The sequence below is a fragment of the Scyliorhinus canicula genome, chromosome 4, assembly GCF_902713615.1.
Source record: "Scyliorhinus canicula chromosome 4, sScyCan1.1, whole genome shotgun sequence".
In the NCBI taxonomy this organism is placed as follows: domain Eukaryota; kingdom Metazoa; phylum Chordata; class Chondrichthyes; order Carcharhiniformes; family Scyliorhinidae; genus Scyliorhinus; species Scyliorhinus canicula.
Window position 1 is genome coordinate 139,061,231 of NC_052149.1, and position 24,404 is coordinate 139,085,634.

A 24,404-nucleotide genomic window follows, 5' to 3' on the forward strand; every position below is an offset into this window, starting at 1 on the left:
TGAGTCGGTTTTCCACCCTACTCCTAGTTCCTTACCTTAAAATGAAGCAGTTCCTATCTCACCGACCTCCCTTCTAACTCAGGCTGGGCAAGATCACTCCAGTGCAGCAAGATCCTGAGGTCTACAGTCAAGGGCAGCTTGGTCAAAGGTTAAGTTAGCCATTCCCCCTTTTTCATGGCATTAGCTACTATAAACCAGGTAAGTTGGACGGCGTGGTAGCAGAGTGTTTAGCACTATTTCTTCACAGCACCAGGGACCCAGGTTTGATTCCTGGCTTGGGTCACTGTCTGTACGGAGTCTGCACGTTCTCCCCGTGTCTGCGTGGGTTTCCTCCGGGCATTCCAGTTTCCTCCCACTGTCCCAAAAGATGTGCTTGTTCAGTGAATTGGACATTCTGAATGCTGCCTCAGTGTTCCAGAACAGGCGCCAGAGTGTGGCGACGACAGTAACTTCATTGCACTGTTAATGTAAGCCTACTTGTAACACTAATAAAGATTCTTATTATTATTTAAAGGTCCAGCCATCTTGTCACAAGTAGTTTTCAATTAAGTTACTGTGAAAAGCCCCTAGTCGCCACATTCTGGCACCCGTTCGGGGAGGCTGGTACGGGAATTGAACCCGCGCAGGTCCAGCCATCTTGACAAGCCAGTGAGTAGGTAAGTGGGTAGGATTTGGAGTGGGAGGTGTGGGGGGTCATGTCAGGTTGGATTGGGCCCTGGCGTGGGGTGGGGGTGAGCACAGATTTTGGTGAGGGGGTTGTGGGTCAGGTCAAGGGGGGGGGGGGAGAGAAGTTACTCGGAGATCATGAGGGGTCGGCAGGAAACCTGTGAGATGTTGGGGGAGTGCAGAAGAGTTCAGGCAGGTAGTTAGGTGGAGTTTTGTGAGGGGTCAGGTGGGGTATTTCGGGGTTGGGGGTGGGGTGAGGTGAGTTTTGTGGTCAGGGTTGACCAATGCTACTGTTTTCAGGAAGCTGGAAGTGGTTTTAATTCGGAACCGTCTGAAGTTTGCGATTTAAATTGCATTATTGGTTAATTTCCAGTGCACAGCAATTGCCAAAACCCCTCTGTAGGATGAGCACACTCAGAAACAGCTATCCATGAAACTCTGTCTCACAGATGTGATGCAGACATGCCAGCTGCTGCACAAACCCCAAAATGTGGAGCTTGAGCTGCTCCAGTTGACAATTCTTCCTGCTCACACGGTTGTACAAAAACAATAAGCATCTTGGAGCTCCCACGTGGAACAGGAAGTATACTCTACAGAACTGAGATGCCCTGTTATGCCTCCATTTATTGGACAAGTCACTGACTTAGCTGGAATAAATTCAGGACTGAAATAAATAACAACTTACCAATTCGCTGTTTCCCTTGCATTAAAGCCACTTTAAACCTCTACCACTGAAGGTGGATGGAAGTAATATTTTTTCCCCTGGTTGCTAGTTTCTTTATCTGTAAGCAATATATCGCAAAAGCTAATTGACCTATTTAAATGAAACTTGTTAAGATTTCAATGGAACCTGGTAGACAGATAGTATATGTTCCAAGGAATAACTGATTCGGATTTGGTGAAGGTACAGATCCTAATACAGATCCTAGGATTTATTTTAAAGGATCCATTAACACTGGGAGAAAGGATGAATTGGCTTTTCTTTAAGAATGCTATGTGTTCGGGGAAGGACTGGTGGAATGGATCAAATTATTATATCAGGCCCCGAGGGCCAGCGTCAGGACTAACAGAGAAGTGTCGGAGTACTTTAGGCTGTACCGAGGGACCAGACAGGGCTGCCCGCTCTCCCCGCTGCTGTTTGCGCTGGCCATAGAGCCGCTGGCGATTGCGCTGAGAGCCGCAGAGGGATGGAAGGGGATGGTGAGGGGCGGGGTAGAATTTAGGGTTTCTCTTTACGCAGACGACCTGCTCCTGTACGTGTCGGACCCAGTGGCCGGGATGGGAAGTATACTGGGAATGTTGAGGAAGTTCGGCCAGTTTTCAGGATACAAATTAAATACGGCCAAGAGTGAAATGTTTGTGGTACAGGCAAGGGGCCAGGAGAGCAGATTGAGAGGGCTACCATTTAGGCTGGTTGAGGAAAATGTCCGGTATTTGGAAATCCAGGTGGCACGAGACTGGGGCAGGCTGCACAAGTTAAATTTGGCCAGGGTGGTGGAGCAAATGAAGGGAGAATTTCGGAGATGGGATGCACTCCCGCTGTCGCTGGCAGGGAGGGTGCAGACTGTAAAGATGACAATCCTCCCTAGATTTCTGTTTGTTTTTCAGTGCCTCCCGATCTTTGTCCCAGAGTCCCTCTTCAAAAGAGTTAACAAGATGATCATGAGCTTGTCTGGGCGGGAAAGTCTCCGCGGGTGAAGAAGGCGATGCTGGAGAGGAACCGCAGCGAGGGAGGGCTGGCTTTGCCGAGACTGATTAATTATTACTGGGCAGCCAACATCGCTATGATAAGGAAGTGGATGGTGGGTACGGGGTCTATCTGGGAGCGGGTGGAGGCGGCTTCGTGCTAGGCCTCCAGCTTGGCAGCCCTGGTCACGGCTCCTCTACTGCTGCCGCCGGCCAGGTACTCCACCAGCCCGGTAGTGGTGGCGACCCTGTGGATATGGGGCCAGTGGAAGAGGCATGTAGGGGAGACGGGGGCGTCGGTTTGGGCGCCAATCTGCGACAACCATCGGTTTGCCCCCGGGAGTATGGATGGGGGGTTTCGAGTCTGGCGGCGGGCGGGGGTGGGAAGGGTGGGCGATATGTTCCTGGAAGGGAGCTTTGCGTGTTTGAGGAGCTTGGAGGAGTAATTTGGGCTGGTAAGGCGAAATGATTTTAGGTACCTACAGTTGCGGGACTTTGTTCGTAGACAGGTCCCATCTTTCCCACGCCTCCCGCCAATGGGGATCCAAGACAGAATAGTCTCTAGGGGGGAAGAAGGGGAGGGTAGAGTCTCTGATATTTATAAGGTGCTCATGGAGGGAGGAAGGGTCCCAGACGGAGGAACTGAAACTTAAATGGGAGGTGGAGCTAGGTGGGGAAATGGAGGACGGGCTGTGGGCATAGGCCCTGAGTAGGGTAAATTCGACCGCGACATGTGCCAGGCTCGGGCTGATCCAATTTAAGGTCGTTCACCAGGCCCACATGATGGTGGCTCGGAAGAGCAAATTCTTTGGGATAGAGGACAAATGCGCTGGGTGCGCGGGAGGACCAGCGAACCACGTTCACATGTTTTGGGCATGCCCTAAGCTTAGGGGGTACTGAGAGGGATTTGCGGGCGTCATGTCCCGGGTGCTGAAAACAAGGGTGGCGATGGGTCCAGGGGTGGCAATTTTTGGGGTTTCGGAAGACCCGGGAGTCCAGGGGGAGAAAGAGGCCGATGTTTTGGCCTTTGCTTCCCTGATAGCCCGGCGACGAATACTATTGACTATTGGCGTGGAGGGACTCAAAGCCCCCGAAGACTGAGTTGTGGCTTGCGGACATGTTGAGTTTCCTGGGTATGGAAAAAATTAAGTTCGCCTTGAGGGGATCTGTACAGGGATGCGCCCGGGGGTGGCAACCATTTATTGACTTCTTTGCGGGAGAGTGAGCGTCAGCAGGGGGGTGAGGGGGAGGGTAGAGTAGAGTAGGAGGGAAAATATGGCGGGTGGTACCGGTGGGAGAGGAGCGGGCTTGTGCAGTATGTTACGATTGAAGTATTGAATGTATGTGGATGTTTGCACATTTTTGCCTTTTTTGCTTTCTTTCTGTTGATGTCTGTAACTGTTTACAAAGCCAAAAACTACCTCAATAAAATTGTTTATTAAAAAAAAAAGAATGCTACGTGTTTATTTAGAATATTTTTGATTGCTCATATTTTGACAGCTGTGATGGATTCCATCACAGCAGCTGAGGCAATTCCTGGATTTCTAAAACAGAGTCTTCAGAGCAGATTGTTAGATGTGGATTGGCTTGAAGGTTCCTCCGGTAGATGGGAACTCTTAATAAAAAAATACCCTTTTCAGCTTTGTAGTTACATGGCACCAATGAAACAGGGAAAAACCTGAAGGAGGAGCTGCATAATTGTAATAAAGATGAGTTAACACTGGTGGAGGTATACACTCAACTGAGTGTCCACTTCACTTTTCATCTATAAAACCCAGATATAATGTACTGAAAAACTCAGAACCCTTTAGTGTTACTCACGCACATAGACACATGCAGGGTAATGAGTCAATATATTAAAACACTGTGTGGAGTTTCACCACCTCCAGCCTAGGAATGCCAGAGACCATTGCAGCAGCAGCTTTACCACCAGCCCAGCTAAGACCAACTCACTCAGTGCAGGTGGGAATCTAACCCAGGGCTCTCCTGGTTGGTATGATTCAGATTCCGCACTTCACAAATACAATTATCAACCAATCATTGAGGCAATGAATAAACATTTTAGAAATAAATATCAATTATATCACGCAAACGTAAATCAGTGCAAATTAAGATCTTTAATAATAGCTGTACTTTTTAGGAAGTTAACATTTAACATTCCTTAAATAAGGCTGTGATTGTAAAATAATAACACAGCAATTACATTATTCACAGCAATACTTTTGCTATCACCCACCATTTAATCTTAATTACAAGTTATTCATTCGTAATTGCAATGAAAGTATATCGAATAACCAAGGAATTACTACCAATTAGTATTTTAATTATAAAGCTATGACTTGATAATTAGAATTGCTTTTAACTATCCGAAAGGCAAATTATTAAGCACATGATTTTCTCAATTGGCCTTTTTACTCCAGTTATTTTCCTTTCTTTCCTGATGGCACTCATTCTTTGCTGCAATATTAAATTGCATAGCATTCCTCACTTTCTGGTATCATAACCAATCGGTTATTCTTGGTAACTCTACGAACAGTGACTATTAGCAGATTATTCGGTAGGTAAGGGATCACAGTTAAGCCTGATTGGCATACTGTCGGCCAAAGGTCACTGGAAAGCCATCAAAGGAGTACATCGCTGGACGGTTACCCCTGGCTTCTCCCCTGCACCCCACCCCCAACCGGATGAATATTTCCCATTGTAATACCCTACCCGAGGTCAGCACTGATTGAGAATCCAACCTTGGACCCTCTGACACAAATGGCGCTGGTGGTGCCATTACCCTATGCAGCAGACTACCTAGCTCTTGAGATTTGTCAATCCCATTGTGAAATCAGTTGCTAATAATTATGTGACAATAGCTGCCTCCTAGCTCCTTTCCTCATGCCATTCCCTTATCCCCACCACCTACAATGGAGCAGCTGAGATTGGTGACTCTGCCTAAGGAGGAACACATGCTTCAAGTTATAACCTACCACTGCCAATCTAATCCCCTAGATTCCCGTGGGGTGTGAAATGTTTCTACTGACCAGTGACGAGTTGTCTTTTCTGTGTTCCTTCAACTTTTTCGCCAGACGCTTTTTCTTCTTGTGAAGGGGCTTGGACTCCAGAATCATTTCCTCGAGTTCAAACGTGGGGTCACAATTTAATTGTCCTTTCTACAAATAAAGCAAAATAAAAATGTCAGAGAAACGCAGGCTGGCAGGTCAATGGACACATAAAGCTTATAAAACATGCCTGCATTTCCCCCCAGTTTTCACTACCTCCCCTTAAATTCAGGCCTGTTCTGGAATTTGTCCCATAGGGATGTGGTCCAAGTTAATATTCATCAAACAAACAATAATGGACAATACAATTCTGATGCCATCTGCACCATAACTTACACACACCCCCACCTTACTTGAAAGCCATGGAAATTCCCAGGAGCTGTGAATAATGTTAAGCACCTCGCTCACTGATGTGAGGGTATCCTAAAACCCAGAAGGGTAAAAACACTGGTTCTTAGTGGTGTATATTTTAAATCTGGTATATGGTTGGAAAAGATATGCAAACCAGGGAGGAATAGTCCTGTTGTTTTATAAGCAATCAATAAAGAATATTTATTAACATAAAAGAAAAAACACGACAAGAAGGACTATAATACACTACAACAGTACACTTAACTTCCTAGATGGCTATACACTCACAGTATGACATTACTCCTTTGTTGCCAACTACCTACGTTTCCTGTACTCTGAGATGCTCCTTGCTACCAGACAACATCCAATACTATATAACTCTTTAAGCTAAATCCAGCAGATAATTACCACGCACATGTTATTTGCCCACGTTTGGGAAAACCGTCTCCAGTTTCAGTAAATCTTTTTGGAGCAGATGTACATTCGGAATGTTTAGGACAGATCATTCTGTTCTATGTAATGCATTACATTGAATATACAGCACTGATCCAACAAAACTACATTGGTGTTTATGCTCCACAGAAGCCTACTTCCACTTCTGACAGAAAGAACCTTGCATAATCCTTAAACACAGACATCTTGCAATTTAGGAGACCGTTTGATGGGTTTTTCTGTGATGTTTTTTACAGTTGAATAAACTGCTCCATTTACATGTCCATGTTCACACTGTAATCTGTGGAGCACCCTCTTCATAAAAACAATAGCCACTTCTTCAGTAGGGGAGAACACGAGGGAAAAGATGTTTGTCAAGCAGAGAGCATGTCTTCCTTTCTTTGAGGATATTCCTCTGTTTACAGTAACGCTCAGCCAGTAAAGAAGTGTACATTTTTTCAAACCTGGTCTAAAGCTTGTTATGACCGGGATGGAAACAGTGCATGTGTTATCTAGTCCCACTACTCCGCAGATCATAAACATTCAATTTACTCACCAAAATGGCCAATTGATTACCTTCTCTATTGGTACGCAGAATAAAAGAGACTTGAACCAGGCTACTATCAATACACTTAGAACAATTGTTTATTATAAAACCAAACTTTTTAAAAGTTGCACAAACTGGTTAACACACAGCATGGTGTGTTGTTACTCGTGTCTTAATAAAGCTCGTAGTCTCAAATGTGGAGAAGATGCTTTATTGTGAGTTCGTTCTCTCTTCAGAGCTGTTTCCTAAGGTTACCTTCAGTGTTCCTAGCTGGCGTGTGGGTGTGTGTCTGTGTCCTGCTCCAAGTTCTGCCCTCAGTGAAGTGTGTCCTCACTTCCTGTCCCCGTCTATTTATATGGCTCTCCCGTGCCCCCTCTAGTGTTTGCTCAGTTGTGTTGCATCTAGTTAACTTGTGATCACCACATCCCCCTTTTTCTCTTTACATATTTTCTGTACATCGTTAAAGAAAATTGTACATCCTGTCCCGGTGTATTTATAGCTCCCCCTCTGGTGTTTGCTCAGTTGTTTTGTATCTAGTCAATCTACGATCACCACATCCCCCTTTTTCTCTTTACATATTTGCTGTACATCGTTAAAGAAAATTATAGAAAACAGTTACTTATGATATGCGTATCTATACAGGTGATGGTGCTATTGCATATTGTACAAAGCCAATGTAGTTATATGTCCAATCTTAATAAAAACATTTATGAGTCCAAACTTGATGAATTTGTTCAGAGATTTTTTTTTCTTTTTGTTGTTGATGACGTGGTGATATTGATATTGCAAGTCCGCTGTGAATGTTGTTGGTGTTCCTTGTTATTTTTTTTTTTTTAAGTACCCAATGCATCATCCCGAGGTGTTTGCATGGTCACCTCACTGATGTTGACTGGCATGGACTTTTTTTCTGTGCTTGTGGTGTTGATTTATTGTCTCATCCGCCTTGGATGCTGGTGTGCTTGCTCGTTCTGGAGCAGACGTGAGTTTGTGCGATTCGTTGTCATCCCATGACATGTTTGTAGTCTTGTCATCGTTTTGCAGTGTGCTGTGGCCTTGTCCTTCATGTGCCGAGTAGTACCATTGTGTACAAGTCGTTGTTTCATTGCTGTTGTTTCTGTCGTTCCTGTTTTTGTTGTTTTCATTGCCGTACTTGTTGCTGTTTTTGTCGTTTCTGTCTTTGGTGTTGGCACTGTCGTTGTTCCTGACTTTGTTGTTTTCGTTGCCGTTCGTGTTGCTGTTTTTGTCTCTGTCGTTGTCGCTATCTTTGTGCCTGACTTTGTTGTTTGTCTTGTCGCGCTTCATGTTGCTTTTGTTCTTTCTGTTGTCGTTCTCGTTTCTGCTGTGCTTCTTGCTATTGTTGTTGGTCTTGTCGCGCTTCATGTTGCTTTTGTTCTTGCTGTTGTTTGTCCCGTTTCTGCTGTGCTTCTTTTGACTTTTGTTTTTCTTGTTATACTCTATTCGTGTCCCGAGTGGATAATTTGAGTCATTGAGCATTTCGTCTCGAGAGTGGTGCGAATGATCTGATGTTGCATCGGTGCAGGTGACCTCAATCATTTGTGGAGAATTGGATTCCTCATCTTTGCTTTCTTGGCGCTCCTCTTCCGGAGTCAAATTCTTCTCGATTTCATTTGACGCGGTGTCTCTGGATTCTTGGCGCTCCTCTTCTGGAGTCAAAACCTCCATGATTACAATTGACGTGATGTCTGTGGACTCCTGGCGCTCCTCTTCTGGAGTCCAAATCTGCATGATTTCAGTTGACGTGGTGTCTCCGGACTCTTGGTGCTCCGCTTCTGGAGTTGAAATCTTCATGATTTCCGTTGATGTTGTCTCACTGGACTCCAGGTGCTCCTCTTCTGGAGTCAAAATCTGCATGGTTTCTTCTGGCTTGGTCTCTCTGGACTCCAGGTGCTCCTCTTCTGGAGTCAGAATCTGCATGGTTTCTTTTGGCTTGGTCTCTCTGGACTCCAGGTGCTCCTCTTCTGGAGTCAAAAACTGCATGTTTTCTTTCGGCATCATCGCTCTGGACTGTTGGGTGGCCCGACTCTGTGCTTCTGTACAGACAAGCTGAGAACTGTCAGTCTCGCTGTGATCCTGTACGTCGAGTGCGATCACCTTGTTACTGTTCTCGCTCTGTGCGTCGGTACAGACAAGCTGAGAACTGTCAGTCTCACTGTGATCCTGTACGTCGAGTGTGATCATCTTGTCACTGTCTTCGCATGCAGTGGGTAGAGGTGCATTGTCTTCTTCTTGTTCATGTGAGCTTGTTAGACTTTCATAGTCTGCTTGTGGTTGCTCAGATACTGCGGGTTGACCTTCATGGTCTTGTGCATGCATGGTGTCAGTGGTGAGATGTACGTTGTCTTCTTCTTGTTCCTGTGAGCTTGGTAGACTGTCATAGTCTGCTTGCGGTTGCTCAGATACTGCGGGTTTACCTGCATGGTCTTGTTCATGCATGGTGTTCGCCAGGGAGTGTTTGCTTGCATCCCTTTTGGAGTCTTTCATTACTCGCACTGTGGAGCCTGTCATCGCTCGCTCTGTGGAGTCTTCCTGTGCTCTCTGCGTGGCGTCGTCTTCGTCTTGGGTATTGCTGTCATCCAATGTATCGACGAGCTGCCATGGCCTCATGGTGTTGGATTCATCTACCATGAGTAGAGTCGTGTTGAGCTTTGCAACGGTGTCGCTGATGCTGTGATCAGCATGTCCAAATAACTCCTCCATGTCTGAGTAGTATTCCTTGATACCCATTTCATCTTCGTTGGCTTCTTCTACCACGAGTTGATTCGTGTTGAACTTTGCGACCGTGTCGCTGATGCTGTGAGAAGCATATCCGACTGACTCAGCTGTGTGTGAGTAGTATTCTTCGAAAAACAAATCATCTTTTGTTGTTTCGGAATTATTTTTGTTCTCTTCACTTTGGGTGGTGCAGACTGCTTTTTTCAGGGTGTTGTGCAAGTTGTCTTTAACTGTTGGTGTAAGTTCAGGCGTTTTTCTGTGTTCTGAGGCAAGAAAATTTGTGTTTACCACTTTAAGTGTCTTATTTTCAATTTTCGGGCATTTCCCTTTTAAGTGGGCGTGGTTGGGATGCTCAGACGTCATGACGTCACGCGCAGGAATGCATTGTGCATGCGCAAATCGGCCTTCCTCCTTCACTGTGCGGTTTTGTTTCCATTGCGCATGCGCGGCGTGCGCATGCGCATTACGATCCGCGACTAAAACTTCTTTTGACTGCGCATGCGCGGCTTGCGCATGCGCATCACGATCGGCACCGCGATCTTTTTTAAACTGCGCATGCGCGGCTTCCGGTTCCGGCGCATGCGCAGATGCAATTTGTAGTTCTTTGCTTACCGGAGACTGCAAAATGTGCTCCAACGCCATTTTTTGCCGTTTTTCGCGGATTTCAGCGATTTTTCTGTCCCACCAGGACCGGTCTTCCAAAATTCGTAAGTTATCTTCTCTTCCCGATTTGGACAGGGTTTCAGCGTTTTGGCTTTGTGAGAAATTCTTTTTATTTCTTCTTTTTGATCTGTACTTTTCATTCGCGATTTCTTGCTCTTTTCGTGATTTTTTAAGTTTTGCATCACTCAGTCTCTGTGCAGTTTGGACTCTGAGTATGTCTTGCTGTTCAAATTTCTCACAGTACTCTTCAAATTTGTTTAGTAATGTTTGTAAGCTGTTTCTGTCTTCACCTTTTGAGTATTTAAATCCATTATAAACTTTCCTAGCTTCATGTCCTTCGATGAGGATTGCTATTTTAATTTCGTCTGAGGCTGCTGCTGCATCATATGCTATGATACTAATATCAAACATTTGTTTAAGCCTTTCCCAGACACTTCTTACTTTTCCAGTCGTGTCCAGGTGAAGTGGGTATCCAAGGCACTTCCTCGCATTAGCGATGTCTTCCTGAGTCAAATGTCCAGTAGGAGATTTCCATGCCATTTTGAGCTTTCTGTATCTGCCACTGAGTTGTCCTGTAGTAAGCGTCTGAAGCCACTCCTGGGTACCATGTGTTGTTACTCGTGTCTTAATAAAGCTCGTAGTCTCAAATGTGGAGAAGATGCTTTATTGTGAGTTTGTTCTCTCTTCAGAGCTGTTTCCTAAGGTTACCTTCAGTGTTCCTAGCTGGCGTGTGGGTGTGTGTCTGTGTCCTGCTCCAAGTTCTGCCCTCAGTGAAGTGTGTCCTCACTTCCTGTCCCCGTCTATTTATATGGCTCTCCCGTGCCCCCTCTAGTGTTTGCTCAGTTGTGTTGCATCTAGTTAACTTGTGATCACCACACACGGTAGCATGGTGGTTAGCATAAATGCTTCACAGCTCCAGGGTCCCAGGTTCGATTCCCGGCTGGGTCACTGTCTGTGCGGAGTCTGCACGTCCTCCCCGTGTGTGCGTGGGTTTCCTCCGGGTGCTCCGGTTTCCTCCCACAGTCCAAAGATGTGCGGGTTAGGTGGATTGGCCATGCTAAATTGCCCGTAGTATCCTAAAAAGTAAGGTTAAAGGGGGGGTTGTTGGGTTACGGGTATAGGGTGGATACGTGGGTTTGAGTAGGGTGATCATTGCTCGGCACAACATTGAAGGCCGAAGGGCCTGTTCTGTGCTGTACTGTTCTATGTACTCTGGAAGTATAACTATCTATCTCCTCTTAAAATTCCTTCAGCAAAGACACAGAGACAAACAAAGGGTCAATGATTAGAGCCCCTCTGCTGAGATGGGATTTAGAGGATAAGTGTTATAAAAGAAAGAAAGTTTAGGAACAGACAGAGTTTTGAGACATGAGTCAAGTAGAAGGCCGAGATTTGGGACAGAAGACCAGAAGGAGATAGAGGCCAGGATATTTTGGATAGCGGGGTTTCCCGTCTGCACCAACTGAAGAGTCCGCTGACTCTGCTTGCCCCACAGCCATTTCACACTCAAATGAGCACCAATTAGCTGCAGAAGGGTTTCCGCCCCTCACCTGGAAGTTCCACCTTAAAAGGGCTTCCGACCAATCTGATTGACAGGAGCTCTCTAGTCCCTGCAGTGATGGAAACTGCAATGGACCCAAGAGAACTTCATGAAGATGTCAGGGCAATGGCAGGTTTGCAGTTAGTGGGGCCCTGTGCTCATAGAACATAGAACTGTACAGCACAGTACAGGCCCTTCGGCCCACAATGTGTGCCAAACTAGTCTGAAACTAAGATCAAACCAACCTACTCCCAATCATTGTAGTGCACTCCATATGCCTATCCAATAACCGCTTGAAAGTTCCTATAATGTCCGACTCCACTACCATAGCTGGGAGTGCGTTCCACGCCCCAACCGCTCGCTGAGTAAAGAACCTACCCTTGACATCCCTCCTATATCTTCCACCATGAACCTTAGTTATGCTGCCCCCTTGTAACAGCTACATCCACCCAAGGAAAAAGTCGCTGAACGTCCACTCTATCTATCTCTCTCATCATCTTATACACCTCAATTAAGTTACCTCTCACCCTCCTTCACTCCAATGAGAAAAGCCCTAGCTCCCTCAACCTTTCCTCATAAGACCTACCTTCCAATCCAGGCAGCATCCTGGTAAATCTCCTTTGCACCCTTTCCAATGCTTCCACATCCTTCCTATAATGAGGTGACCAGAACTGCACACAATACTCCAAATGTGGTCTAACCAAGGTCTTGTACCGTTGCAGCATAACCTCACGGCTCGTAAACTCAGTCTTCCTGTTAATAAATGCTAACACACTATAGGCTTTCTTCACAGCTCTATCCACTTAGATGACAACTTTCAGAGATCTATGGACATGATCTCTCTGCTCCTCCACATTCTTTAGAACCCTGCCGTTAACCCTGTAATCCGCATTCAAATTAGTCCTACCAAAATGAATCACCTCACACTTATCAGGGTTAAACTCCAACTGCCACTTTTCAGCCCAGCTCTGTATCCTATCAATGTCTCTTTGCAGCCTACAACAGCCTTCCACATTATACATTCAGCTTCATTTTTGCAGGAACTCTAAGAAAACATGTTGGCCATGTTATTTCACAATGCTTTATTATGTTGTTTTCCTATGGATTAACCATTGAGTCCCCAAATGTTGTACAACTCTGCTTATTAAGTGAAAAATATTAGTGCTGGTTGACATTTTATTTCAAACCATAGATTATTGAATCATTAGTCTTTAGCATAGCTAGAAATTCATTACTGTACGCAACAGTTTAATTATGTAATTCAATCCTATTCAAACACGAGTTACGGAGCTTTACCTATGAGATAAGGAACAAAACTAGGTAAATAGAGTTAAGATACAGATCAGCCGGACTTCCGATGACACAATGTTGGGGGGGAAGACGTGCATGAGATGGCTCCTGCTGGAGACCTGAACCTTTTGTTGGTAGTTTATGTCTGGGAAACCTAGTTATTGGGGTAGAGTTCCCTCTTTTCTGAAATTCCCAGAAAAAGAACAAGGATAAGAAACCTTCGAGCAGAAACCCATCAATGGAGTCTGAGGCTTCTCGGGGCTCAATAGCAAGTAAGATGGCGGAGTCGGATTGTCTCTCTTAGACCACACCACTAACGGCCGAGATCATCACCAATATCTTGGCGATAGAGTTTGGGAAGTACTGACACATTGGGCAAAATTCTCCCCTACCCGGTGGGGCAGGGGGTCCCGGTGTAGCGGAGTGGCGCCAACCACTCCGGCGTCGGGCCTCCCCAAAGGTGCGGAATTCTCTGCACCTTTAGGGGCTAGGCCCCCGCCGGAGTGGCTCCCGCTCCGCTGACTAGCACCAATGGCCTTTGACGCTACGCCGGCCGGCGTTGGAGCTGGCCGAAAGGACCGTCGCCGGCCGCTGACGTCACCACCGGCGCATGCACGGTGGGGGGGTCTCTTCCGCCTTCGCCATGGAGGAGGCCATGGTGGCAGCGGAAGAAAAAGAGTGCCCCCACGGCACTGGCCCGCCCACTGATTGGTGAGCCCCGATCGCGGGCCAGGCCATCGTGGGGGCACCCCCCGGGTCCGATTGCCCCCCCCCAGGACCCTGGGGGCCCGCTTGCGCCGCTAATCCCGCCAGCACGGAGGTGATTTAAACCACGTCAGCGGGATTGGCCTGTCAGCGGCGGGGCTTTGGCCCATTGCGGGCCGGAGAATCGCCGCGGGGGGCACTCCGACCGGCAGGGCGTGATTCCCGCTCCCGCCAATTCCCAGGTGGCGGAGAATTCCGGCCACGGTGGGGGCGGGATTTACGCTGGCCCCGGGCGATTCCCCGACCCTGCGGGGGGTCGGAGAATTCCGCCCATTATGTCGGAGAAGCTTAAAAGATCAACAGGTGAGGCCTTGGCCACCATACATGTGGCTCTGGGAAAAATTAATGAGGCCGTCGAAGTCCAAAGAATCATGATCAAGGATATGGAAGTGGCTTGATTGGCCCATAGTGATTGATTGGTTGCACTGGAGTCCGATCTGACTTCGGTAGCTGATACGAACAAATCGCTGAAGGCCACGTTGAATGACCTGGGAACAGGTCCAGGAGGCAGAATCTTTATAATAGTAATCTTTATTAGTGTTTCAAGTAGGCTTACAATAATACTGCAATGAAGTTACTGTGAAAATCCCCTAGTCGCTACACTACGGCACCTGTTCGGATACACTGGAGGAGAATTCAGAATGTTCAATTCACCTAACGAGCCCATCTTTCAAGACTTGTGGGAGGAAACTGGAGCATCCGGAGGAAACCCACACAGATATGGGGAGAACGTGTAGACTCCGCACAGTGACCCAAGCCGGGAGTCAGACCCTTCTCCCTAGTGCTGTGAAGCAACAGCGCTAATTGTGGGGATGCCGGAGGGGATTGAGGGCCATATCCCCATGCAATATTCTCGGCATGTTTCTCAAGATGGTGAGTGAGGCTGAATTCACATCCCCACCTGAATGGACCAGGTCCACCGCTCATATTGGCCGATGCCTCACTCTGAAGATCCACTACGTGCGGTGATTGTGAGATTTCAGCTATATGGAAAAAGAGAGGGTTCTGCGATGGGTGAGGGTCCACCGCAATTTCAAGTGGGAAGGCCACTCCATTAGGTTGTATCAGGACATGGGTGCAGAGTTGCCGATTAAAAGAGCCACGCTCTCCGAAGTGAAGTGTATAAGTGAAGTGGAGTCAGGTTCGGGCTGTGTTTCCAGCTTGTCTTCGAGTAAGATTTGAGGAAAGAGACTATATTTTTGATAGACCAGGGAAGCAGATGCTTTTGTAAAGAGGCACAAGTTATACGTGGTTTAATTTGGTGTATGGCTCTGTCGACAGGCACATTGCATTGTTTGTATTTCTTGATCTTGTTTTTTTCTTAATTGATCTTTTGGGGTTGCGTTCATGTTGTTTTTGATTATATTTGAGATTCTCTACTATCCGGGGTTTTGTTCTTTATTCTAATATATGGTTTCCATTTATTTTTTTAAAAAAGTTGTTGTTTGGTGTGACGTTTAGTCTCTGATGGACAAGCAAAGTACATGGGGTTTTGGTAGTCATTTATTTGATCTATTTTTCCTTTTCTCTAGTGGGAGTCTTCCCTGCTAACTAGGGAGTTAGTTAGTGAGAGGGGATTCAGGGATTCGCTGAAGCTCATTAGTGTTTTTTTTGAAAATGAGCTCAGAGTTTTTGTTTTCTTTGGTTTTGTTAAATGTAGGTTTTAGTTGTCGGGTGGCTTTTTGTTTGCCTCGCTCTTACTATTCGGTGTGGTCACACTCAATGGCGATGGCGGTGAGTTTGTCGGGCTTTTGTGTCCAGTCTTTTGACTTGGTTTGGTGGCCATCTTGGGTGGATCTTTTTGCTTTACCTTTTCAGTGCCCCTTGATTAATCTCTCTTGGTGGGGCTGGCTGTCTCCAGATTAAGGGGGGTGGTGATGTGGGAGACCGCCAATCCATTGGGCCTCCAATCCATTGGGCCCCTTCTTACTGATGGGGTTTGGAACGAAGCCCTTCACGGGGTTAACTCCACAACATCATGTGGTCGGCTGAACCGGATTCAGTTTACGTTGTTACACAGGCAGCACTTGGCTAAGCCAAAGATGAGTGGGGTTTCCCCAAATGTAGAGGTTAGGTGTGATGGACTATCAATTATCACAAAGACGAGTACTTAGTGGTGACTACCACAAGGTGTGATCAATGTTCTGTTGGTCCAGCTAGCCCTAAGCATATCATAGAATTATCATAGAATTTACAGTGCAGAAGGAGGCCATTCGGCCCATCGAGTCTGCACCGGCTCTTGGAAAGAGCACCCTACCCACGGTCAACACCTCCCCCTATCCCAATAACCCCACCCAACACTAAGGGCAATTTTGGACACTAAGGGCAATTTATCGTGGCCAATCCACCTAACCTGCACATCTTTGGACTGTGGGAGGAAACCGGAGCACCCGGAGGAAACTCACGCACACACAGGGAGGATGTGCAGACTCCGCACAGACAGTGACCCAAGCCGGAATCGAACCTGGGACCCTGGAGCTGTGAAGCCATTGTGCTATCCACAATGCTACCGTGCTTGCCCTATGTTCTAGTCTTGCCTCAAACACACAGGTTTTTAGACTTCATTCTCTAATACCATGTCGGAGATACTGCATGTAGATTTAGAGCTGTGTCCACTGGTGGCCATATTTGGTATGTTGGATTTGCCAGTGATTCAGTCTATGGTAGAGGCGAAGAGCCCGGAGGAGAATGCTGCTTGGTTGGAGATCTCCCACTCCGCCCAGTGCCTCTGCTTGGTTGGGTGACTTGATGTTATTCCTGAATTTGGAGAAGGTCGAGTTCACCATCAGGGGGTCGGTGGAGAGGTTCTATCTAAGATAGCAGTCATTTATTTAATTTTTAAGGAGTTAGCCACCGTCAATTGTTAGTGTGCTTAAGTTAGGTTTCCAATTTGAGTTAATTATGGGGCGTTTTGGGTTTATTTTCGTATTTGATTGTGATTTTCTTTTTGTATTCTTTGTTCTGGTTTGTATTGATTGTTATGAAAAATAAGAAGAAATATATTAAAAAAGATACAGATCAGCCATAATGGGAAAACAAGCTCAAGGATCTGAATGGACTCCTCTTGTTTCTATCTAGATATCAATGGGACTTGGCACATGTGAGCAAGTATTTATGCGTCAAGCTCTTTCTCCAGTCAATTCAAAATAATTCAGGTCACAAACTATTAGTCAGCTAAGTTAATGGCTAAGAAAACCTCACAGCTACATCTGATACCTGTACATTCAATCTTTCCATTCATTTATACTTTTTGAAACATTCATTTTTGAGGCTACTTTCCCTATGTAACATATACTCTCCTATTTATGAAATGGACATGACAAGATTTTCTGACAACATATGTAAACAACTTTATTTTTCTTCTCGTAACTTATTTCCATCAACCAGCATCCATTTTTGATCTCCATTTTTGAAACCTTTCTTTACACTGGAAAATTTAACCCATTCTTACAGCAGGTACCAAGTTGTCTGCAGCAATAACTTTCTCAACAAAATTAAATTTGATTATACGCTGACTATCGATATGAATTGAGGGGTTGTTAGGACATGCAATGTTCCCACCGGAAACTGTGGCAGGCGTAGAATTCATTTATAATTTTAAAAAAAGTACCCAATTCTTTTTTTCCCCAATTAACGGGCAATGTAGCGTGGTCAATCCACCTATGCTGCACATCTTTGGGTTGTAGGGGTGAGACCCACGCAGGCACGGGGAAAATGTGCAAACTCCACACGGACAGTGACCCGGTGCTGGGGGAATAGAATTTATAAGTTTCATATTTGAAATTCAAAAATAGAGAATCATGGGAAATAGGACAATATGGATAGTTTGGTGCAGTGACAATGATGGGCCGAGTAACTTCCTTCTGTGCTGTGAAATTCTACGGTCCCACATGGGAATCGGTTATCACCTCAGGATAACTAAAATCCATTACTTCCCAACATATTGAATAAGGAAGAAATTCTTGCCGGCACCCTCAACTACCTTTTCCCTGCCATGTTACTGAATAAGGTAACATGTGCTTATTTCTGACTGCACCCCCCCCCCCCCCCCCCACCACCACCAAACAGCTGATGGTGACCAGCTCTTTAAAGAAAAGAATAAAATGAAAGGCCGCAATCTTTTATAAATCCCCTCAATTGCGCCCCTTATCGTGAACTTAGTCTTCTCAGGATGCAAGAACTCCGTAAGATTTGCCAGCCATACCGAGGCATTGGGTAGAGAAGCTGACCTCCAGTCCAACAGCAGCCGCTTGCGAGCGATCAGCGAGGCGAAGACTAAGACATCCGCCCCTGCACTCATCTGTAGCTCCGGCAGGTCTGACACCCCAAGTATGGCCACCAGAGGACTCTGCTCCAATTCCATCTGTATTATGGGCAGCAAGGCAGCACAGTGGGCAGCACAGTTGCTTCACCGGTCCAGGATCCCAGGTTCGATTCTCAGCTTGGGTCACTATCTGAGCGGGGACTGCACTTTCTCTCTGTGTCCTCATGGGTTTCCTCCGGGTGCTCCGGTTTCCTCCCACAAGTCCCGAAAGACGTGCTGTTAGGTAATTTGGACATTCCGAAGTCTCCCTCCGTGCACCTGAACAGGCGCTGGAATGTGGCGACTAGGGGCTTTTCACAGTAAGTTCATTGCAGTGTTAATGTAAGCCTACTTGTGACAATAAAGATTATTATTACAAAATTGCCAACATGTTGCTGAAGATGGAAAACCAAAATCTCACCAGCTCAGGACATGCCCAGGACATATGCACATGATTTGCCGAGCCCTTCCCACAATGCTCACACTTATCTTCCACCCCTTCAACCAACCGACTCATCCTAGCCCAAGTTAAGTGCACCCGGTGCATGACCTTCAACTGTATCAGCCCCAGTCTCGCGCATGACAAAGCAGCGTTCACAGTACACAAAGCCTCACAACACACATCCTCCTCCTCCCACTTGGCCTTAATCCCCACCGGGGATGCAGTCTCCCGTAAATTCCTAAGGTACTACCCTCTTCCATCCCGGCCAGCGACGGAACCTTTTCTAATAATGAGGCTGGCGGCACGACCAGAAATGACGGGAAGACCTTTCATGTTAAGTCCCTCACCTGTAGCTGCTTTCCAACTTTGAAAGCCCAAATGTCTCTGATACTCCTCTGGGCTTGTGAACCGCCCCTCCAGAAATAAGCTCCCTATGCCTTCCACCCCGTTGTCCACCCAGCCTCGAAACCTGGCATCCAATCTTGCCGGCTCAAACATGTGGTTATCACAAATTGGCGCAAACTTCGACACCGCTACTAATTTAAAGTGCTGCCACCATATGCCGCCATATTTTCCTGGAGAAATTGGAAGTAAGGCAGTCGCCATTGCCCGCAACCCCAACCCCCTAAATGAACCCGATACCCTCCTCACCCAAACTGCCTCATGGTCCCCACACCAGCCCAACACCTTCTTCGCTGCCAATAATAAAAGATCAGGCTCAGCAGCATCAAACCCCCTGATTGCCAGTCCCATTGCTTCCAGTGGCCCAGTAAACATTCATCCCTCAATCACCATCACTAAAATGGATTAACCGGCCATTATATTTTTAATGTTTGTGGGATCTTGCTGTGCGTAATGTGGCTGCTGCGTTTCTGATATTACAACAGTGACTATACTTTTAAAAATTGGCTACAAAATGTTTGGAGTTGCATGTAGGTAGCAAAACATGTGATATAAATGCAAGTTCTTACAGATGGGCTTTAGATCTTAGTAAGTGGACAGCTACAAGGATGATTGTTTAAAACAGTAACCAGCAATTAGCAAAAGAAGAAAACATGGAAAGATCCTCTAACCGAATAGTACGTCACGCATGTTTAGATAACCAGCTAAGGTGTAAATGGAGATGTCTTACATTGGGAATAAAGCCTGCTGTGAGCTTCTTCTCCAATACAGCATCCCAGTTGATGTCTGCCAGGTAAGGAGAACCTTGCATATCAGCCAGGCTGGAGAGGCGCTGGGTTGAGCTAACCGTAAGCAGCTGAAAAGAATCAATAAAAATTACAAATGGAAGGAGGACTATCCAACAAAACAGATTCATACAACATGCTCAAATCAGTTTCACACAATGCTTTTTTTTTCATTCATGAGATGTGTGAGCATTGTCCATCCCTGATTGCACTTGTTATTTGGCCATTTAAGGATCAATTACATTGCTTTGCGTCTGGAGTCACATGTAGGCCAGTGCAGGCAAGGACAGCAGATTTCATTCCCTAAAGGACATTAATGAGTCAGATAGGTTTTATAACAATCAACATGGTCATCATTAGACTTAATTTTTTTTTTGATTTCTTTGATTAAGAGTTTTTTTTATTGATTTCAAATTTCACAATGTGCCAAAGTAGGATTTGAACCCAGATGCTCAGAGAATTACCCTGGGTCACTGGTACTGGTCCAATGACAATACCACTATGCCACCACCTCCCCAGATTTCTGTCATCTCTCTATTCCACTAGTATGTGTTGGCTGTTCATGTATCCAATAAGCTATGTTGATACTTTTGAGAGATTTACCAAGGTGCTTTCTTTTGGATCATTGTGTAACAAAGTCATTGATCCATTCGAAAAATGCAGTGATCATGATAACACCTCGAAGAACAAGGGAAGCAAGTACATGAAAGCATCCTCACTTTCAAGTTCCACTCCCAAATCATTCCAACCCAAGTCATATATCGCCATTCCTTCATGGTTGTTGGCTTAAATTCCTGGGACTCCTCCTCAACAGCACTTAGGAAGCACCTCCTCCTCACTGACTGCAACAGCCCATATCGGAGAAAGAATTTAAAAAGTCACATTGATGCTTCCTGCACCTGAAAGGCTGGGATCCGAAGTGAAGTTTCAGCAGTGATAGACGCACAGCCAAAATTAGAAGACATGAAGTGAGTAAGGAAGGCATAGAATATCTAGACCAGTTAAGTCACAGGGGAGTTTGACAAGATTGGATGGTATTTATTTTAACGCAAGACGTCTGACAAGCAAGGCAGATGAATTGAAAAATTAAAACATGAGGGTACGAAGTTATTGCTGTCACTGAGACTTAATTTTCGGGAATGAAGCCAGGCAAGTGGTTGAAGTTTCAACGAGGGAGCATTTTGCAGACTGTGATCATAACTCTGTTAGATTCAAGATTGTTATGGAAAAGGACAAGGATGGGCCTAAGATTAATGTTCTAAACTGGGGGAGACTGATTTGAATAGATCAGAAATGATTTGGCCAGAGTAGACTGGGAGCAGACACTTTTAGATAAATTTGTGAGAGAACGGGGGGACGCATTCAAGAAAGAAATAGGGAGAATACAGGGCCAACATGTTCCAGTCAAGAAAAAGGGTGGTCCAACAAATTCAGTGAACCCTAGATATCGAGGGCTATACAGCATTGAATAAGAAGAAAAAGGGAGACTTATGGCAGATAAATGAAAAAAATGAAAATCGCTTATTGTCACAAGTAAGCTTTAATGAAGTTACTGTGAAAAGCCCCTAGCTGCCACATTCCAGCGCCTGTTCGGGGAGGCTGGTACGGGAATTGAACCGTGCTTCTAGCCTGCCTTGGTCGGCTTTAAAAGCCAGCGATTTAGCCCAGTGTGCTAAAGGATACTGGAAGGTAAAATAAAGGAAATTCCTAAGTTGTTTTACAAGTACATTAAGGGTAAAAGGATAACTAGGGAAAGAGTAGGGTCCAGTAAGGATCACAGTGGTAATTTGTGTGTGAAGCCGGAGGACATAGATAGGATTCTAAATGAATACTTTGTGTCGGTGTTCACTCATGAGAGGGTTGGTGTAGGTATAGAAATCAGGGAGAAGGACTGTGATAAATAAATTAACATAGGCAAAGATGAGGTTCTGAGTGGTCTGGAATGCTTAAAATTAGGTAAATTTCCAGGGCCGGAAGAAATGTATCCCAGGCAGATGAGTGAGGCAAGGGATTAAATCGTAGGAGCGCTGGTATAATTTTCAATTCACCTCTGGCGACAAGAGAGGTGCCAGAGGACTGGACGGTAGCCAATGTGGTACAACTATTCAAGAAGGGAGGAAAGGATAAACCAGGAAACTACAGGCCAGTCAGTCTAACCTCAGCGGTGGGGAAACTATTTGAAGCAATTCTGCTTCCTCTTTGGATTTCCTTCCAGCCTCCTGCCTCGGGGCTGGTTTAGCACAGGGCTAAATCGCTGGCTTTGAAAGCAGACCAAGGCAGGCCAGCAGCGCGGGTTCAATTCCTGTACCAGCCTCCCCGAACAGGCACTGGAATGTGGCGACTAGGGGCTTTTCACAGTAACTTCATTTGAAGCCTATTTGGGACAATAAGCAATTTTCATTTCACAGGGTAGTCGCCAGCGGCTCAATTGCCAGGGCGAACAAGAATGGGAACAGTGGGCATTCCTGCCTTGTGCCTCTGTCCAGCTGGAAGTATTCAGAGCTGGTGGTGTTTGTCCGAATGCTCACCTTGGGGATGCTGCACAGGAGTTTCATAATAATAATCTTTATTCGTGTCACATGTAGGCTTACATTAACACTGCAATGAAGTAAGTTATTGTGAAAAGCCCCTAGTTGCCACATTCCGGCACCTTTTCGGGTATGAGGAGGAATTCAGAATGTCCAAATTACCTAACAGCACGTCTTTCAGGACCATGAGGTCATGGAGAACATCAACTCCATGCAGGCAGGGAGTCCCTGTTCCTAACGCAAACCACTCTAGTACCTCGATGAGGTAATTCCACTCGACTGCGTTGAAGGCCTTCTCTGTGTCCAGGGAGACGGACACCTCTGGTGTTCCCTCCCTGGATGGGGTCAGTATCACATTCAGCAGCCGTCTGATGTTCGCAGTTAGCTGCCTACCTTTGACAAAGCCTGTCTGGTCCTCTGCGACCACCTCTGGTACGCAGCTCTCCAGTCTCTTGGCCAGGACTTTTGCGAGTATTTTTGTTACCACATTGAGCAGCAAAATGGTTCTGTATGATCTGCATTCCATTGGTCTTTGTCTTTTTTGGGTATCAGCGATATGATGGCTTGTGTGAGTGTTGGAGTCAGGGTGCCCCTCACTAGTGAATCTACAAACATCTCCTGCAGGTGCAGGGCGAGTGCCAATGCAAATTGTTTGTAAAAGGCCACCGGGAACCCATTGGGTCCCGGAGCACTCCCTGCCTGCATGGAGTTGATGTTCTCCATGACCTCTCCCAATCCTATTGGTGCTTCCAGCACCCTCCACCTATCGTCTTCCACGACTGGCATGTCCAGGCTATCGATGAACCGTCTCAGCCCTGAGTACCCATTGTGGGGCTCAGATGTACAGTCACCGATAGAAGGCCTCGAATGCTTGGTTGACCTTTTATGGTTCGGCCAACAGTCTGCCTCTACTATCCTTCACCTGCACTATTTTCCGTGTAGCTGCCTGCTTTCTCAGCTGGTGAGCCAGCAGCAGGCTAGCCTTGTCTCCATGCTCATAAAAGGTCCTCCATGCCTGGCGAAGTTGTTACACTGCTTTCCTGGTGGAAAGCATGTTAACGTCCATTTGTAGCTTTTTCCTCTCCGCCAGCAGCTCTATGATCGGGGCTTGGAGTACCGTCTGTCGACCTCCAGTATGGAGTCGATCAATTGACGCCTAGCTGCCCTCTCTTCCCTATCTCTACGAGCCTTGTAGGCTATAATTTCTCCCCTAATCACAGCTTTCAGTGCCTGCCCGAACATGGAAGGTGAGACTTCCCCGTTACGGTTGTTCGTAACGCACTCACCTACGGCCTGTGCGGTTTTCTGGCAGAAGACTTTGAGGGTTGTGGGCAACCTCCATATGGGCATTGGATACGATCTGTCTCCAACTTCACATCCATATAATGTGGAGCGTGGTCAGAGATTACGATCGCTGTGACTATCTCTGGAAGCACCGATTTCCCCACTACAAAGAAGTCAATGTGGGTGTAGACCTTGTGTACTGGTGAAAAGAATAAGAATTCCTTCTCAACTGGGTGCATGAACTGCCATGGGTCCACTGCCGCCATCAACTCCATAAATGTCCCCAGTTCCCGAGCCATGCCTGCCGTTTTCCCCGTTCTGTGATTTGATCTGTGTCAGTAGGCCCTGTACAGTTAAAGTCCCACCATGATCAGTCGGTGCGTATCTATGCCGGCGATTTCCATCATGGTGTTCTTTATAAATTCCACGTTGTCCTACTTGGTGCAAATACGTTCACCAGGTCCACTGGTGCCTCGTCTAGGACACCGCTGACCATGATGTACCATCCCCCTTTGGTCTGTAACCGTCTTTTTCGCTGTGAACACCGTCCTTATCAAAATTGCTACCCTCCTAGCTCTCGTCCCGTGGCAGGAATGGTTGGTCTGACCCAGCCAGCCCTTCCTTACCTGCAGTCGGTCCTTCTCCCTCTGGTGCGTCTCTTGGAGGAAGACTATCTCAGCTATCATTTTTTACCAGTGGGCGAAGACTCTGGATCTTTTCACTGGGCCGTTAAATCCCCTGACGTTCCAGGTGACTATCCTGGTGGGGGGGGGGGGGTTTCTGTCCCCCCAATTCCTGCGAGATCAACTATACTTAACTGGTGGATGCACCCCTGCTCTCTGGGGTTTCCATTTGTTAGAGGGCCACGGTCATCGTTCTGACCATGAGGCCGGGCCCCTGCGTTCCGGGGTTTCCTCTTGATTAGGGAGCTTCCAAAGTG

At 46.4% G+C, this 24,404-nt stretch overlaps 1 protein-coding gene across 3 annotated transcripts in view; it reads right to left on the reverse strand.

The window, feature by feature from the left end:
• Positions 1–24,404, reverse strand: part of LOC119965041 (serine/threonine-protein kinase 32A-like) — a 416,342-nt gene that overhangs the window by 112,049 nt on the left and 279,889 nt on the right. For all 3 annotated transcript variants that reach the window (XM_038795261.1, XM_038795260.1, XM_038795262.1), the window contains exons 9-10: positions 19,598–19,723; positions 5,382–5,510 (exon numbers count right to left, since the gene is read on the reverse strand). In XM_038795261.1, coding sequence (XP_038651189.1) covers positions 5,382–5,510; positions 19,598–19,723 — 255 coding nt within the window. The remainder of the gene's footprint in view (positions 1–5,381; positions 5,511–19,597; positions 19,724–24,404) is intronic.